The sequence below is a fragment of the Microtus pennsylvanicus genome, chromosome 1, assembly GCF_037038515.1.
Source record: "Microtus pennsylvanicus isolate mMicPen1 chromosome 1, mMicPen1.hap1, whole genome shotgun sequence".
Classification (NCBI taxonomy): Eukaryota; Metazoa; Chordata; class Mammalia; order Rodentia; family Cricetidae; genus Microtus; species Microtus pennsylvanicus.
In genome coordinates, this window is record NC_134579.1 from 51,541,681 (window position 1) to 51,558,053 (window position 16,373).

General features: G+C 40.6%; 1 protein-coding gene across 2 annotated transcripts in view; it reads left to right on the forward strand.

Annotated features, from left to right (window-relative positions):
- The window catches only part of Ift57 (intraflagellar transport 57), a 58,305-nt gene that overhangs the window by 15,349 nt on the left and 26,583 nt on the right, over nt 1–16,373 (forward strand). For both annotated transcript variants that reach the window (XM_075964097.1, XM_075964106.1), the window contains exon 6: nt 11,601–11,723. In XM_075964097.1, the coding sequence (XP_075820212.1) occupies nt 11,601–11,723 (123 nt within the window). The remainder of the gene's footprint in view (nt 1–11,600; nt 11,724–16,373) is intronic.

The window sequence follows — 16,373 nt, forward strand, 5'->3', positions numbered from 1 at the left end:
GGAGAAAGTACAATATGATGCTCGTATTCATTTGATGTATGTGCTGGAGATGATGAGGACACTGTCTTCTAAAATAAGGAAAATAAAGTAGAGATGGATCCACAGTTATTCTTAGAAGCTTGTGTTATTGATGTCTGTTGGGGTGAATAGTCTGTGAAGGTGGAGTTCCCTTTGAGCAAACAATGTGAGTGTTGAGAAGTACAAAAGTAGCCTCATTTGCTTCTACCACTAATTTAATTTGTCACTGAAGTCGGGCTATATGAAGAAGTGTTTTCTTCCTATATGTGTGCTTATAAATTATTTAAATATCAGCTCATTTGGCAAAGATTACATAATATATATCCTTTGGAATTAAAACTGTGACATTTTCATGGGGGGAAAAAGTCTGAACACCAGGTGTTTGTGGATGGTCAACCATGAAGTACTAATGAGACAGAAAAACCCTTTCATAGTTTGACAAACCTGGCAGGCTTATCATATTGCCCACTAAAGCCATCTGCCTGGGACAGCTGTGACAAACTCCAGCTTCTAATGGCATAGACTGTTCTTTCCCCAAGACAGAATTGCTGTGTAGGTTGGTAATATAGATTTAAGATCTTATGTTTAATATAGCAGGTGGGCTCGCAGCACAGCAGAAATACCCTTTCAGTAAGGTCGCTAGTCTACCAAGGAAACCAATGCACTGAGCATGTATGTGACTGCAAACCTGGGAAGGTGTTGGCTAAACCAAGCCGTCCTTTCCTGGGGCTTTAAAACAGTGGATGCTTCCAGCATCGTTCTCTGACCTCTCGCCTTCTCTCTCTCTCTCTCTCTCTCTCTCTCTCTCTCTCTCTCTCTCTCTCTCTGTATTCTACCAGTATTCTATTATACTAGTTACTGGCTTGTTATTATCTGTCTCATCTCGAGAATGCACACTCCTCTACAGTAGGAGCTCATTACTGCCCTTTAAAAAACGTGTGCCTGCTGTGTGGAAGCTGCTCAATAATCAATAATACTGAATGAACATGTGCTGAGTATATAATATATATGGAATGTTTTAGGCAAGGTGTAATTTAGACTTCATAGAGAAAAGATCTTCAATAGTAGTTGTTTCTTCTGTGTACCACGTATGAAATACAGGAAGAATATATATATACCAGAACCCTGAAAGTGTGCTAAGTAACACAATTCCAGGATTTAGAAAAAATGTCTTTTTTTCCCGAGTTTTGGTAAAGATGGAGCAAGAAGAAAAAAATGGCACATCACACGGGTCATGTTCTCAAGAAGAACTCAAGGAAGACAGAGGTTAGAGGCAAGGTGCTCATGTCATTGGAATGATGGAATGAAGGGCAGAGGGCAGAAAAGGGCAGAGAAAGGAGTCTGGTTGTGATACAGTGCAGACAACCTGGGGAGGGGCACTGGAACAAGCTCCTGCCTGGCTCAGTCCCTGGAGGCTGGCTGCCCTAGAAGGTGAGACAGCCTGGGGAGCAGACAGTAGGAGGCCATTTGCTGTTCACACTCCCTGCAGCTTGGTAGGCAGGTCCTTCCCTGAGAGTGGATCTGGTGACTGTCTCTTTAATGTCTTAGTATATTGAAGCCTGCACCTACCAACTTGAAGACTGTGGCATATGGAATTAGTGTTCTCAGCTGACTTTACTTGCAAAGAAATGCCTAAGCAAATCACAGCACAGCAGATAGCTCAAGCTCTGGAGAACACAAGGCCCTTCCTCTGGTGGTCAGTGCTGAGGGCTATGAAGATGGTTTGTTAGGGGGAGGCGTGCTGCTCAGAGCATTCATTAGATCTAAGACAATGTCTTTACAACCATTCTTATTGTTTGAGTTCCCATGCGACTTCCTTATCCCTGATTATGAGTTTGCCAAGCATCCCCTTGGCAAGCAGCCACAATTAATGAGAGATGCATGATTCCCCAAAGTTTCATCTGGATTTTGAGATAGCCTTTCTTAGAAAAACCTTATGAATTGATATTTGGCTTTGAGACTGGACCACAAATTTCCACATTCTCCAATTTCAGAGTGTTCTTGAAACTGGCGTCTAGCTAAGCTCCCCCAGAAGGAGGTCGCCAGTGCTGAGCTGAAGTCCTGGGGGCCAGGCAGGACCCACTGAAGGTCGTGTGTGCAGTAGCATAGCGTGTTCACTGATAAGAGCGGGCTTCAGGAGGGCAGGTTGTGGTGGCAAAGTGTCAGTGAGCTTTGCGGGCATTCTGTTTCCGCCTCACATTTGTCAGTTGGGAAAGCTACCAGCACATCCATGGTGGCCTTGCTGGCGCTCACATCCGTGCTGAAGCCTACAGAATCACAGCCACCCTGTTCAGTCTGCAGAATGTAGGCGTGTCACTTTCCCGCCCCTGTGGAAAAGAACTGCAGGGGCTGTGCATGCTCTGCCGAATTCTATTTTTAAATGCCCATCACTTCATTTCAAAACATTTTTTCAAACATGCCATAGATACTATTCTTCCTTGAGATGCTAAATTTGAGGTTTTAGAAACCCAGTCCTGAGTTATGCAGCATAGACGAAGTCTTTCAAAAGCCTTAAACACAATTGGCTTTTAATTACTTAGAAAAAGAAAAAAAATGAAAGAAAAAACTCATTGTAAAAAGGATGAGAGACTATTTAGCTTAAAAAGAAAAAGCTAAAGGGAAGTTTAAAAAAAAAAAGCCTGAGAATGCGAGCTTCACTGTAATGTTAGGCTGCCATCCAGGCAGGTCTGCTGTGCTGTAATCAAAGCAGGGACAGGGACAGGTTTGCCTGGTGAATGCCTTAAATGACTTGAATGCTATTTTACTTCACCTTATTTACTTCACCTGTTCTTTCTCAGCCAAAAGTCCTTTCTGAGTAGCAGGCGGAAGCTCTGTTGTAAACACTAGTGGTGTGGCGTGTGTGGGAGGCGGGGGGGAGGGGGGGATGCTGCTTTACTATACAACTTGCCTGCTAATCTACCATGGAGTCAGATCCTGGCTTGAAGGAGCCATTTCCGCCCTTTCCTAAACCATTGATGTGAATGGTAGGGCTGTCTGTGTTCCTGAGAGAAGTCTGTGGTTGGTAATTTGCCAGAGAAAGGATTAAAATGCCTCACATTTGACTGGGATGGGACTTGATGGCTAAGTAAATGCTTTTATTTCTCTAGCAGCTAACCTGTACCAGCCGTCAGTTTTACATCCATGGCAGAATAGGGAATGTGGGCTAGAGAAGAAAGCTCAGCCTCCCTCGGCTCCAAGAAGGCTCAAACGGCAGTTCTTGCTGGGTGTCAAAGACAGTGCGCTTGATCTTTCATTGGCTTCTGAATCTCCACTTGAATAGACATCCTTATTTCCACCTTGGTCCTTGCAGACTTAGCAAGAATAGGCAACAGGGAACAAGGACTTTTCAAGGTCCTTGCTCAGCTCCAAGTCCCAGCCTTAAAGGTAGATGCTATGACCAAAATAGCCTTTGATGGAAGTCCTGACGGTATGTTGCTAGCCACATGACCCTAAGCAAGTTAATTAACCTCTCCTTGATGCTGTTTCCTTATCTATAATGTGGGGACACAATTTCTCCCAGGCTGCTTTTGAGATTAATATAACCTAACTTGTGGACAGACGGCACCTGGCGTGGAGCTGGCACAGACCACATGTGTTTGCTGTATTTCTTAGTTTGTAAAAATGTTCACCTTTCCTCAAGGCTGGAACCGGTTTCCACATTTGTGTGCGCAGTTAGAAAACGAAAAAGGCATTACTCCCTTGATACAAACAGCTCTCTAGATTGCTGTCGTCTTTAGTAAGATTCCTGCATAGGGGACAGGCTATCAATAAGCTTGCATCTCAGTGTAAATTAGGAAACGCTGGTAATATCATAGCTTTACTTTCATAATCTGTCACATGGATTATTACTGGAGGCCCCTAGACTGCATTTTCTGTCATAGAGTCTCTCCTACAGAAATGATACAGGAGAATTTATTGAAAAATAATGTGTTTGTTTTTCAGGTATCATTTGTAAACTGTTCTCATATAAACGAAAGCATTATGTTTCCTGAATCAACAGTAGGAGTAAATATTTACTGTATAATTGAGTATTTTAGATGAATGCGGGTGTAGTCCTCTGTGCAGTGCCGCCAGCCCGTCTTCATGACTCACTCCTGAAAACAGTGGTGTATTGAGTTGCTGACTGATCTGTTTCCACCCCAGACACATATGTAGTCACCATGACATGTGGCTGCTACCTTTGAAGTGTGTCTCATTTTCAACCTCTCAGCTGTATTTCAGGGCCGTGTTCTCTCCCACCTGTCTGACCCCTAAGTCAGGTTTTAATGGTCTTCCACACTCCCTTCCACCGCTGCCCTTTTCCGAAATATTGTCACCCTGCTTAAACATTTGAACACCAGTGCATTACTTTTATAAGATATTCCACCTTAACTAACTTTTGAGGCTCTTTTTCTGCCTGTGAGTTTCTGTACATAGATTGTGAAACAATAAGATTTTGACCAGGCTTCAATTTACAGTTTAGTAACTAACTGTTGATGTACCTAACCTTGTTCTTTCATTCACAAACCTTTATGGGTTAAGTCCGTTCCCTCGTCTTTCCAAGTTTAGTTGTCTAACTAACACTCTTTCTCTATTCTCTGTTTCTCTGTGTGTGTGTACATGTGTATGTTATGTTGTGTGAGTGTGTGCTGTGTATGTGTGTATGTGTGGCTTTGTATGGGGTTGGTGAGTGAATGAGTGGTGCATATGTGTGTGTGCATGTTGTGTGTGTATGTATATGTGATTGTGTGTGTGCATGTGTGTGAGTGGGAGGGATGAGTGGTGTGTTTGTGCATGTGTATGTGTGTGGAGTCTGTGTGCATGTTGTGAGTGTGAGTCTGAGTGAGTGGGTGAGTAGTATGGGTGTGTGTGTGTGTGTGTGTGGGTGTGTGTGTTTACCTTTAACTGTGGAGGATAACCTAGGCTGTTATTCTTTAGAAACTATCCATCTTGGGTTTTGAGATAACATCTCTTGTTGTTTACTCAGGAGTAAGCTGGGTGGGCTGGCCAGTGAGGCCCTAGGAGGCACACACAGGTCCAGCCCAGGCCCCCATGCCTGACTTTTGTTATCTGGCTTCTAGGGGTTAAACTTGGGCTCTGTGCTTTTGAGTCAAGCACTTTACAGACTGAACCACATCCCACCCTTCCAAGTCACCCTTCTGTTTTTGTAGTTTATTTAAATGTCTTTATCTCTCCTGATAAGTTGAGCTCAGATTCTCCCTCCGGAGTGACACTTCTCCTTAGCACTCCATCTCAGTCAGCCCTGTGGCCCACAAACCCACAACACGTAGATCTTTCTGAAACACAACTAGGAGATTCTGCAAGAAGGTTCTCGTTTTACTCATTGTTCCCAGACTAGCACAGTATGTAAATATTTATCTGCTATGTGAATGAAGTCATCAGACCTTCCTTGTAATTCTGCCTCTTCTCTGGCCCAAAGAACAAAATTCATATACTGTGACCTAGATTTTCAGTGCTCTTCTCTCTAAGCCCCTTGCCACTCTTCTCATTGTGATTTTTTTACAGGCTGTGTTCATTCCTATTTCAGCATTCTGGCTTAAGCTATTTCCACAATTGTAAACACCTGACTTTCTCTCTCCTCTGCTGTCTATATCTTCCTAAGGATAAATTTAAATCTCACTATTGCCATAAAACATACTTCCTCCTTTCTCAGTTAAACCCTGAGTTTCTCAGTTAGAGCCTGTCCTATCTATATTCCATCTTATTTCTAAAGTTAGTTAAACTTATATTTGTAACTGCTTATATTTTACTCCTACCCCCAACAGGCACCTTCATACACACACACACACACACACACACACACACACACACACACACACACGGTATGGAGAGGATACTAATGTAGTCACACACGTTTGAAAGCTGAGGAGGGAATTGCCTTACCTTGAATAAAAAGAAATTGTGTGTGTGTTAGGGGTGAGGGAGAGACAAGGTTATATACATGATCAGTTGCCAAATTTGCAAATTGAAGCCTAACCAAAACTTTATTGTTGCCACAATCTATGTACATGGATGTATAGGCAGAAAAGATGCTTCAATTTTTATTATTTAAAAAGCGAATGTTTCCTGTAAACTAGAGCACAAAATAGTACTGTAGGGAAAATGCAAAAATCTCTCCACATCTCAGCACTAAACATAAACATTCTACCTGTATTCTCTTGTTGCCCTCAGCTTATGTAAGATCCTGCTATTTCAGAATCTACTGAAGGGTGTATATAATTGTTCGTGTTTTTTATGTAAGTTAGGTTGATTATGACTGGCATAGAGGGTGGGTATGGCTGGTGTAGAAATAAAACAATAGACTACTTTAGGATTCATGAAATAATCCAAATATGTGGCAAAATCAATATATGAAATGATGTCGTTCGGTGACAAAAGTTGAACTTTTTGGTTAAGGGGTGGTGGCATATCAAGCTGTTAATGTGGAGAAAAAGCTAGATTCTTCCCTCATTTATTATGTCCATGTAAACTCATGTGGATCAACAGGTGGAAAAAAGAACAAAAGCAATAAATAGAAACATGAATGACAGTGTTAAATGGGTATAGTTAGACATGATAATACATGATATGAAAAACAAAGCATAAAATAAAGAAATTTTCATGTATAAAATCTCATATTTTATAATAAGGAGCAGTGGGGAGGGGTTGGCAGAAACTTAAAACACAAGTGGTAAGAGATGAGATTTGAGGTCACCATTGTGTCATGTACAATGTACCATGGTGACTCTCAAGATGGTGTTGTTTCCTGCACAGAGTCTCAGGACTATTTCACTTCTTTTTTGTTTTGGACAAAGAGTCATATAGACCAGGCTGGCCTGGAACTTGCTCTGTAGCACAGGCTGTTTGGGTTGCCAGCCTGAGTACTGAGATTGCAGTCGTGTTACCACACCTGGCTGGGACTATTTAATCTTGGCAGTAAATGCCATTTGAAGTTTATCTTGGTAGGTGTATGAATTGAACTCTTCAGATGAATTTAAGTTTCTTCATAAGATTATTATATGTTTATAAGTATGCGTACATGTTACATAACCATTTTTATTTGGAGAACACACACATGTACATATGCAGTCTCTTTAGGTGTATATGCTGTCATGTGTTAACTGTCTTGTCTTACTAATATGACCTGGGAGAGAGAGACGACTTTCTGACACACGCTCTGTGCACACTATTAACATTTCACGTTTGATCTCTGAACTGGCTTTGATCTTGTCCCCACTATTTGATCCCAAGGTTACTTTATGGGATGGTTTGGACTATTATCTTCATTTCTTCCTTTCACAGCGAGGATCACCTCCTTTTCATCCATCCCCCTTTTACCCAAGACCAAATTCACTCCCATTAGCTGACCTCAAATGCTTTATAAGAAGCTGTAAACCCCTTGCAGGCAGGAATTAAAGCCTTTTATCTTCCCAAACCGTGTACAGTACCTGGATTCTGGCCTCAGATCTTCTAAGAATTTAACAGATGAATTATTGGTGAAGCTAATTATGGAAGGAAAGCTGCTGGATAGCCTTGTCTCCCTAGTGTCTAGTTGTCCCTTCTACAGCAGTAACTGAAAAATGCAGTTTCCTGAGAGCCAAGCATGACCTCAGTCAATACGGCTCCAGAGAAGGACCCAAGATTTTGATCATATCAAAGAAGCAGTCTTGTCTTTTACTAATAGCCACACATAAATTACCATGTGTTAAATGAAAAGAAGTGATTTTCTCCAAGCGTTCTAATCAACTGAGGCACAGGATAGAATTTTACCTGACTTACTGTTAGTTAATGTGTGCAGTTCACAGATGTTAAGAGATGTTGAATGGAGAATAAGGTTATGAAGTAAACAAGCAAATGTGCAAGCAGGAGCTGAGTGAGTTCGTGCTACTCTCCAAGCCTGAGCTGCTCTCGTTCTCAAGCTACCTTCTCTTCTCAGCAACTGGGCTGTTTCTCAGTATATTAAATATGGCCAGAGTGAGGAAAAAGGCTGAGTTCCTATATTAAATTATCTTTAGACATTGACAGTGAGAGTTAGCAAATTAGTGCAGAAGAGAACTAAATAAGCCAGGAATAGTGAGCACAACTTTTTAAGAGGGCCAATTTTTTTTGAAGAGTAAGATTGGATATTTATTTACTGGATTATAGCAGGGGAAGGGAGAAGGGGAGAAGAGCAGAGAGACAGAGAGAGAGAGACAGAGACAAAGAGAGGAGAGACAGAAGCTGCCTCTTTGAGAAGGAGACAGAAAAGGAAGAGCTAAAAGGGCCAATGTTAAAGTTCATGTTTTAACATGTACTGGGGTATCCTAAAGCAGCATTTAGTCTTCATCCTACAAGTAAGAGCACTGTATGAGAATAAAAGTAAGTATATTCACAGACAGTATATTCACAGATGGAGATGATATACCCCTAACTAAAGAAAGTTCAGCCAGTGGTCCTTTCTTCCCAACTTTGGCAATTCTAGAAGTCACCCCTTGAAAGGCAGACAAGGAGAAGTGGCAGGAATGAGGGAATGAGGTTGGATAGCACCAGCTCTGGCTTTAATCTACCACATGTGGCTTCACTTAATCTAAATAATAGCTCCATAATTTAATTTTTTTATATCAGTGACCACAACATCTACATTCTATTAAGAACCAGTCTAACTTGCTACTGAGATGTGTCCTCTTTGGTTCGGTCTGGTTTTGTGGGACTGCAATGTGGGGCCCTTAACCCTGGCAGGAGCTGCCTGTGTAGCCCACCCACCCAAGCTTCACATAGTTAAGGATTATATATTACGTTACTCAGTGCACACAGCCTCACTTCCACCAACCCTGCCACTCTAGCCTGTTTGGTGCAAGTGAACTAGTCAGAATTTGGGCTTGTGTGAGCCAGGGCAAGTAGCCAGATGTGCTAGTGAGTGTGTACCATGCTGCTCTCCCCAGAGCATGCCTGTTGTGAGTGCCAGTGCAAACCAAATGAGAGAGAACCTTTCCCTGCCATGACCATGCTCCCATAGACTCCTCATGTGTCTGCCTTGTGAACACTGCAGCCCTCTCCAGTTCCCAGCTGTGCCACCCTGTGTTTAGTTATAGACCATATAGTAGTCTTTTAAGTGCTCAAAACGAGGGGTCCAGTGTTTAAATGGGCACTGTGGTACCTGAGGTTCAATCTTGAGTTATTTTCACTTTGATGTCCACGTTTTACTGTGACAAATACTTATACTTTAAAAAAAGTACTTTATTGTTTAAAAAACAATCATTTTGAGGCCTTCTAAATAGAATAGATCTGAATAAATGCAAAATATACATAATAAAGTATGTATGCACACATTAGTTATCCATCCTCAGATAGTGGGGATAGGAGTGTGAAGCAGTATGTGCTCTCTTGAGTCTATCAGGACTTGCTAATAGGTAGGGGATGTAAAGCTGTTTCAGCAGTGCTGCAGTCCCGTGAGTGACATCAGTTACTAGAGACCTCAGGCTTCCACAGAAATGCAAACCACTGTAGGTAGACATTGAAGAGATGTCTTTCAACGGCCTACAATTCACATTGTAACTTCACTGTGTTATTTACATCGTTTCTAAAGTTTTATGTTTGTATAGTGTTTATTGTTGAATTTTATATTACAGATCATTTCAAATGTAACAAAATTAGAATTAGATATGGCCCCTTATGCACCATTGCCTTTTTTAAAGTTGTTAATATTTTTTTCAGTGATGTTTTACCTATGCTTACTTTTTTTTTTGTCCCAAAATATTTTCAGGTGAATTTCAAACATCATTCAACTCATCTCTAAAACCTTGGCATATATTCTAACTAGGAAGGTTTGTTTTTAATATTATCAGCACACAAAGCTGTACCCCTAGAATTAATCATTTTCTAACATCCAGCAATTTCTGATATTTTGACTGTCTTAACCCTATCACTTCGTGGTGAGAGGGGTGGGGCTCAATCAGTAAAATGCTTTTTATGCAGACATGAAAAAAGCAAGGTGCTGCAGTTCACATCTGTAACTCCGGCACCGAGGAGCAGAGGCACACATGATATCAGAGGCTGCTCATTCATTTCTGACCACTCTGACTTGAAGTAATCACACACAAACTATATTATTTGAATCACTGCTTGACCAATCACTTAAGTATATTGTTGCTTCTTGTATTTTAAATCAACCCATTTTTATTATTTTATATTTTACCACGAGGCTTGTGGCCTACTGGCAAGGTTCCTGCTGATGGCTCACATCTTTCTCCTCTGGCGGCTACATAGCACCTCACTTACTCCATCTTCTCTCTCTCTCTCTCTCTCTCTCTCTCTCTCTCCATACACATATACGTGTGTGTGTGTGTGTGTGTGTGTGTGTGTGTGTGTGTGTGTGTAATGTAATGATCAGGTATGTTGGCAAGCCCCTAGAACCCTAGTACTAGAGGGTAGAAACATAGTTTCTGACAGCTCCCTGGCCAGCTAGCCTAGAAAAAAAAAATCAGGTGCTCCAGGTTCAATGAAAGTCATGTCTCACAAAAAAAAAAGGAAGGAAGGAAGGAAGGAAGGAAGGAAGGAAGGAAGGAAGGAAGGAAGGAAGGAAGGAAGGAAGGAAGGAAAAGGAAAAGGAAGAGAAAGAAGAAAGCAATGGCATAAGATACCTCATTTTAAGCCCTGACCTTTACTTATGCACTTAAGTAGCAGGCATACACTCACCACACACACACACACACACACACACACACATACACTCCCCACACACATACATATTCACAATCACTTGGGTGCAAAAACCATATTTTTAAATTAAAATAAAATATTTTGCATATTATTTTTAATTAGAATTCATATAAGGTTCATGTACTTAATTCTTATGCTTCCTGTATCTTTTATCATATATAACTATTTAATTTTTCTTTAAAATCACTTATCAAGGAGTTTAAAGAAGAAAATCTGCCTTCAAAATTAATGCTTTGGGCTTTGTTTTTAAATCATTAAAGTGTAAATTCTCTACAACCTTAGATCCTGATATCTAATGCTAAAATATGAAAGGCTGAGAAAGCAGAGGGGGAGAGAGTCACCTTTGTTATTCAAGGTCAGAAGCCACAGGCCCCTACCCTTTGGAGTTCAAGCACGTCTACTTCATGTCACATTTTAGAGTGCCCTGTACTTCGACTTAGCCAAAACATTAGTCTAGTTATGAATATATAGTTTGTAAATAATAAACACTTTGGGTCTGAAATTGTATCTCTTTTTTATTTCCTATTTTGGCTTTGTGTTTCTGTATCACAAATCCCCCTAACATTTCCTTACCAAACCTGAGTATTTGTATTTCTTTACTGATAGCAGTTAGAATTCCTAAATGGCATGTCCATTTGGTAAAATCATCATAGAGTTCCATCCAATATTTCCAAAGCATTATCCATTATGAAATGTTCGATATTCACCTCATTTTAAAATACTTCTTTTGCTATTCTACCAAATTTTCTTGCAACCTGGGTAGGACGAGAGAAAAGAATTTCTACTGCACTGTAATTTTAACACTACTATCCTCGATTTAAATTGTGCAGTGCTGCTTAAATGCCTCAAGATTTTTCCAGTTCTTTTTATAAACTCCAAATCTTGTGATATCTTTCCTTTCTTAGGACACAAACGAGTCTGCCAAACAAGAAGATATTTTGGAATCTACGACAGATGCTGCGGAATGGAGTCTAGAAGTGGAGCGTGTACTACCGCAGCTCAAAGTCACGATCAGGACCGACAATAAGGTACCAGAGAGAGCACAGTTGCTCCAAGAAACCACCTCATAAGGTGCTTTTAGGTTGAGAACACCCACGATTTTAAGAATGGGACAAGAGGGGCGTTGGGTTAGTATCCAACCGGCCGGCCTGTGATTTTCCTGTCTCAGCAGCTCCAATGTTGAAATTATAGGCATGTGCCTCCTTGCCTAGTCTGCTCTTGTCTTAACAAGAGTTTAACAAATTATTGAATGAATACTGTAATACAGTCAAAGGAGCAAGAAAAATCTGTGGAAGGATTTGGAACATATGCTATTTCACTTGGATTGAAGGACTTTTGTCAGTAACTTTAATGTAATTTGTTGAAAATTGTACTCTCTTGAGGTGAACTGGAATTCTGTGGTGATACCAGTTGATTAGAGTGAAAGAGGTTTTAGAACTTGCTGCCTAGCTCAGTTTCGTGTAACGTGGATGTTGTCTTTGATAATCTGTACTGCACTTTGTGAGACTGGAAGTTAAAGCCGGGGCGAAGTTTCAGCCTGTATTCCTAGCACTCAGCTGGTTAAGGCAAGGGGATCATGAATTCTAGGTCAGTATTAAGAAGACAAGAAATATATAGTAAGACATGGGTTGGATAATTGAGCAAGGAAGCTGATTCTGAATCAAGGTACTGCTTTGTTTTTCTTTTTTATTTACGGCACTGTAAGTAATTATTTTAAAGCAAGAAATTCTCATGAACATTACTAATAATCTCTGCAAGAAGTACTAAAGAGACAGCTGGGCTGGATAATGAGACCTGGAGAGGGATTTTCATCCATGGGGCTAAACATAAACTCAGAATTCATGAACAAAGTTCTATGGAAGATCATTACTGAAAACCATGGTTTTATGTCTATGCTCAAAGTAGACACTCTACAAAGATTGATGTCTTGAGAATCGTAGAATATTCTTCCTTTACAAATCTCAGAACCCTTAAGAAATAGCCTAGGCTGCTATAACATCCGGCAGCAGGGTGAGGCTACAAGAGTTATTCAGCAGTGAAATGTACACAAGTCTACCATGATTAGTGCAAGAATCCTGCAGCCTTGTCGCTCTGCTGACCCAGTCATTGTGGAGAACAGTAAGTGTGCAGCCATACTGGAGGTGAATGCTTTGTTCTCATCGCATGTGCAAATTATCTACTATTAAGATTTTTTTCTCGGATTAGATCTCTGCTAGAAATCAGGCTTTTCAAAAAGAAGTAATGTGTTTCCTTTTTTTTATAAAAGCATGCCATTTCTAGGTTTTATTTTTATTTTGTGAGAACAAACTTTCTTTTTGAAATTAAAAGTCACTATTGTTGTGATTCTAGATATAATAACATGTTAAAATAATTGTGTGGCTGAGAACAGTTTAATCCCAGAAGAAAGCAAATTTAACTTGTTTGCTTTCATTCTAAGTATACTCTTAGAGCCAGACTTGTCATTTAGAACCTAATGGGTTTCTGTTTGTGTTTTAACTGCAGTCATTGCCTTCCGCACACTAGAATCAACCAAGAAAGACACTCTTGCTTGGCAGAAGTAAGTGCAGTTCAGATTCTACAGTAGACCAACTCAGAATCCTGGATTTGCCAAGAATCAGTGCCCTTCTGACTTGGGAAATAATTAACTGATTTAAAATTGGACACTGACTCCCACTGCATGCCACCAGCTTAGTCTCATGGAAACTGACTGTGGCAAATTATTTATACAGTCATGTATGTAAGCAACATCCCCAAGAGCAGATGTTTTGATTTCTCAGAATTTTTTTAGGATATGAGGATATTACTTTGAATATTAATTTTTATGATTAAAATATACTGATAAATCCATAATTGATTGCTTTGTCAGAATTATTTTTTTCTTTTTTTTTCCTTTTTCCCATTCAAAAATTTACACCTCCTCCCCTCCTCCCATTCCACCCTCCCCTGCTTCCCCACTTACCCTCCTCCCTCCCCTTCCCTCCTTAAGAGAGGGCAGGGAATCCTGCCCTGTGGGAAGTCCAAGGCCCTCTCCCCTCCATCCAGATCTGGGAAACTGCATCCAAATAGACTAGACTCCCAAAAAGCCAGTACATGCAGTACAAACAGGTCCCTGTGCCATTATCAATGGCATCTCAATTCACCCCCACTTTCAGCCACATTCAGAGATTCCAGTTTGATCACATGCTTGTTCAGTCCTGGTCCAGCTGGATTTGGTGAACTCCCATCAGATCAGGCACACTGTCTCAGTGGGTGGACCAACCTCTCATGGTCCTGAATTCCTTGGTCATCTTCTCCCTCCTTCTGCTCTTCAAATGGACTTTGGGAACTCAGTTCATTGCTCTGATGAGGGTCTCTGTCTCTGTTTCCATCTGTCACCAGATGAAGAGTCTATGGTGATATTCAAGATAATCATCAATGTGATAGTGGGGCAAGGCCAGCTCAGGCACCCTCTCCTCTGCTGCCCAAGGACCTAGCTGGGGACATCCCTCTAGAGCCAGGTCTCTTGCCAATCCTAAAATGGCTCCCTTAATGTAGATATCTTCTTCCCTGCTCCTATATCTGCCCTTCCTCCATCTCCACCCTCCCACTCCCCCAAACACTCCCCAGTCTTTCCCTTATCTTTTCTTTCTCCCACTCTCCCCTTCTCCAACCCCACCCCTACCCTCACCCCCATGCTCCCAACTTTTGCCCTGCAATCTTGTTTGTTTCCAATTTCCGGGAGTATCTATATATGTTTTTCTTTGGGTTCACCATGTTATATGGCTTCTCTAGGCTGTGAACTATAGGCTTAATGTCCTTTCTTTATGGCTAGAGTCCACTAATGAGTGAGTATATACCACATTCATATTTTTGGGTCTGGGTTATCTCACTCAGGATAGTGTTTTCTATTTCCATCCATTTGCATGCAAAATTCAAGATGACATTGTTTTTTATTGCTGAGTAGTACTCTGACGTGTAGATGTGCCACACTTTATCCATTCTTCCATTGAGGAGCATCTAGGTTGTTTCCAGGTTCTGGCTATTACAAATGGTTCTGCTATGAACATAGTTGAACAAATGCTTTTGTAGTATGAGTGGGCATCTCTTGGGTCTATTCCCAAGAGTGGTATTGCTGGATCCTGAGGTAGATTGATTCCCAACTTCCTGAGAAACCACCACACTGATTTCCAAAGTGGTTGCACAAGTTTGCATTCCCACCAGCAATGGATGAGTGTTCCCCTTACTTCACATCCTCTCCAGTGTAGGCTATCATTAGTGTTTTTGATTTTAGCCATTCTGTCAGGTGTAAGATGGTATCTCAAAGATGTTTTGACTTGCATTTCCCTGATCGCTAAGGAGGTTGAGCATAACTTAAGTGTCTTTTGGCCATTTGAACTTCTTCTGTTGAGAATTCTCTGTTCAGTTCAGTACCCCATTTTTTTAAATTGAGTTAATTAGAATTTTAATGTCTAGTTTCTTGAGTTCTTTATACTTTTTGGAGATCAGACCTTTGTCTGATGCGGGGTTGGTGAAGATCTTCTCCCATTCAGTAGGATGCCTTTTTGTCTTAATGACAGTGTCCTTTGCTTTACAGAACCTTCTCAGTTTCAGGAGGTCCCATTTATTCATTGTTGCTCTTATTGTCTGTGCTACTGGGGTTATACGTAGGACGTGGTCTCCTATTCCCATGTGTTGCAGTCTACTTCCTGCTTTCTCTTCTATCAGTTCAGTGTGTTGCATTTATATGGAGATCTTTAATCCATTTGAACTTGAGTTTTGTGCATGGTAATAGATATGGATCTATTTTCATTTTTCTACAGGTTGACATCTAGTTATGCCAGCACCATTTGTTAAAGATGCTTTCTTTCTTCCATTGCATAATTTTAGCTCCTTTGTCGAAAATCAGGTGCTCATAGGTTTGTCGGTTAATATCTGGGTCTTCGATTTGATTACATTAGTCGACGTCTCTGTTTTTATTCCAACACCAAGCTGTTTTCATTACTGTAGCTCTGTAATAGAGTTTGAAGTCAGGAATGGTAATGCTTCCAGAAGTTCCTTTATTGTATAGGTTTTTTTGGCTAACCTGGGTTTTTTGTTTTTCCATATAAAGTTGATTATTGTTCTCTCAAGGTCTGTGAAGAAAAAAATTTTTGGAATTTTGATGGGGATTGCATTGAATTTATAGATTGCCTTTGGTAGAATTGCCATTTTTACTATGTTGATCCTACCCATCCAAGAGCATGGGAGATCCTTCCATTTTCTGGTGTCCTCTTCCATTTCTTTCTTCAAAGCCTTAAAGTTCTTGTCAAATAGATCTTCGCTTACTTGGTTAGTGTTACCCCAAGATACTTTATGCTATTTTGGCTATCGTGAAAGGTAAAGTTTCTCTTAATTCCCTCTCTGCTTCTCTATCCTTTGTGTATAGGAGGGCTACTGATATTTTTTTTAGTTGATCTTGTATCCTGCCACATCACTGAAGTATTTATCAGCTGTAGGAGTTCTTTGGTAGAGTTTTTGTGGTCACTGATGTACACTATCATATTATCTGCAAATAACGAAGTTTGACTTCTTCCTTTCCCATTCGAATCCCCTTGATATCCTTATGTTGTCTTATTGCTACTGCTAGAACTTCAAGCACTATGTTGAAAAGATATGGTGAGAGTGGACAACCTTGTCTTGTTCCTGATTTTAGTGGAATG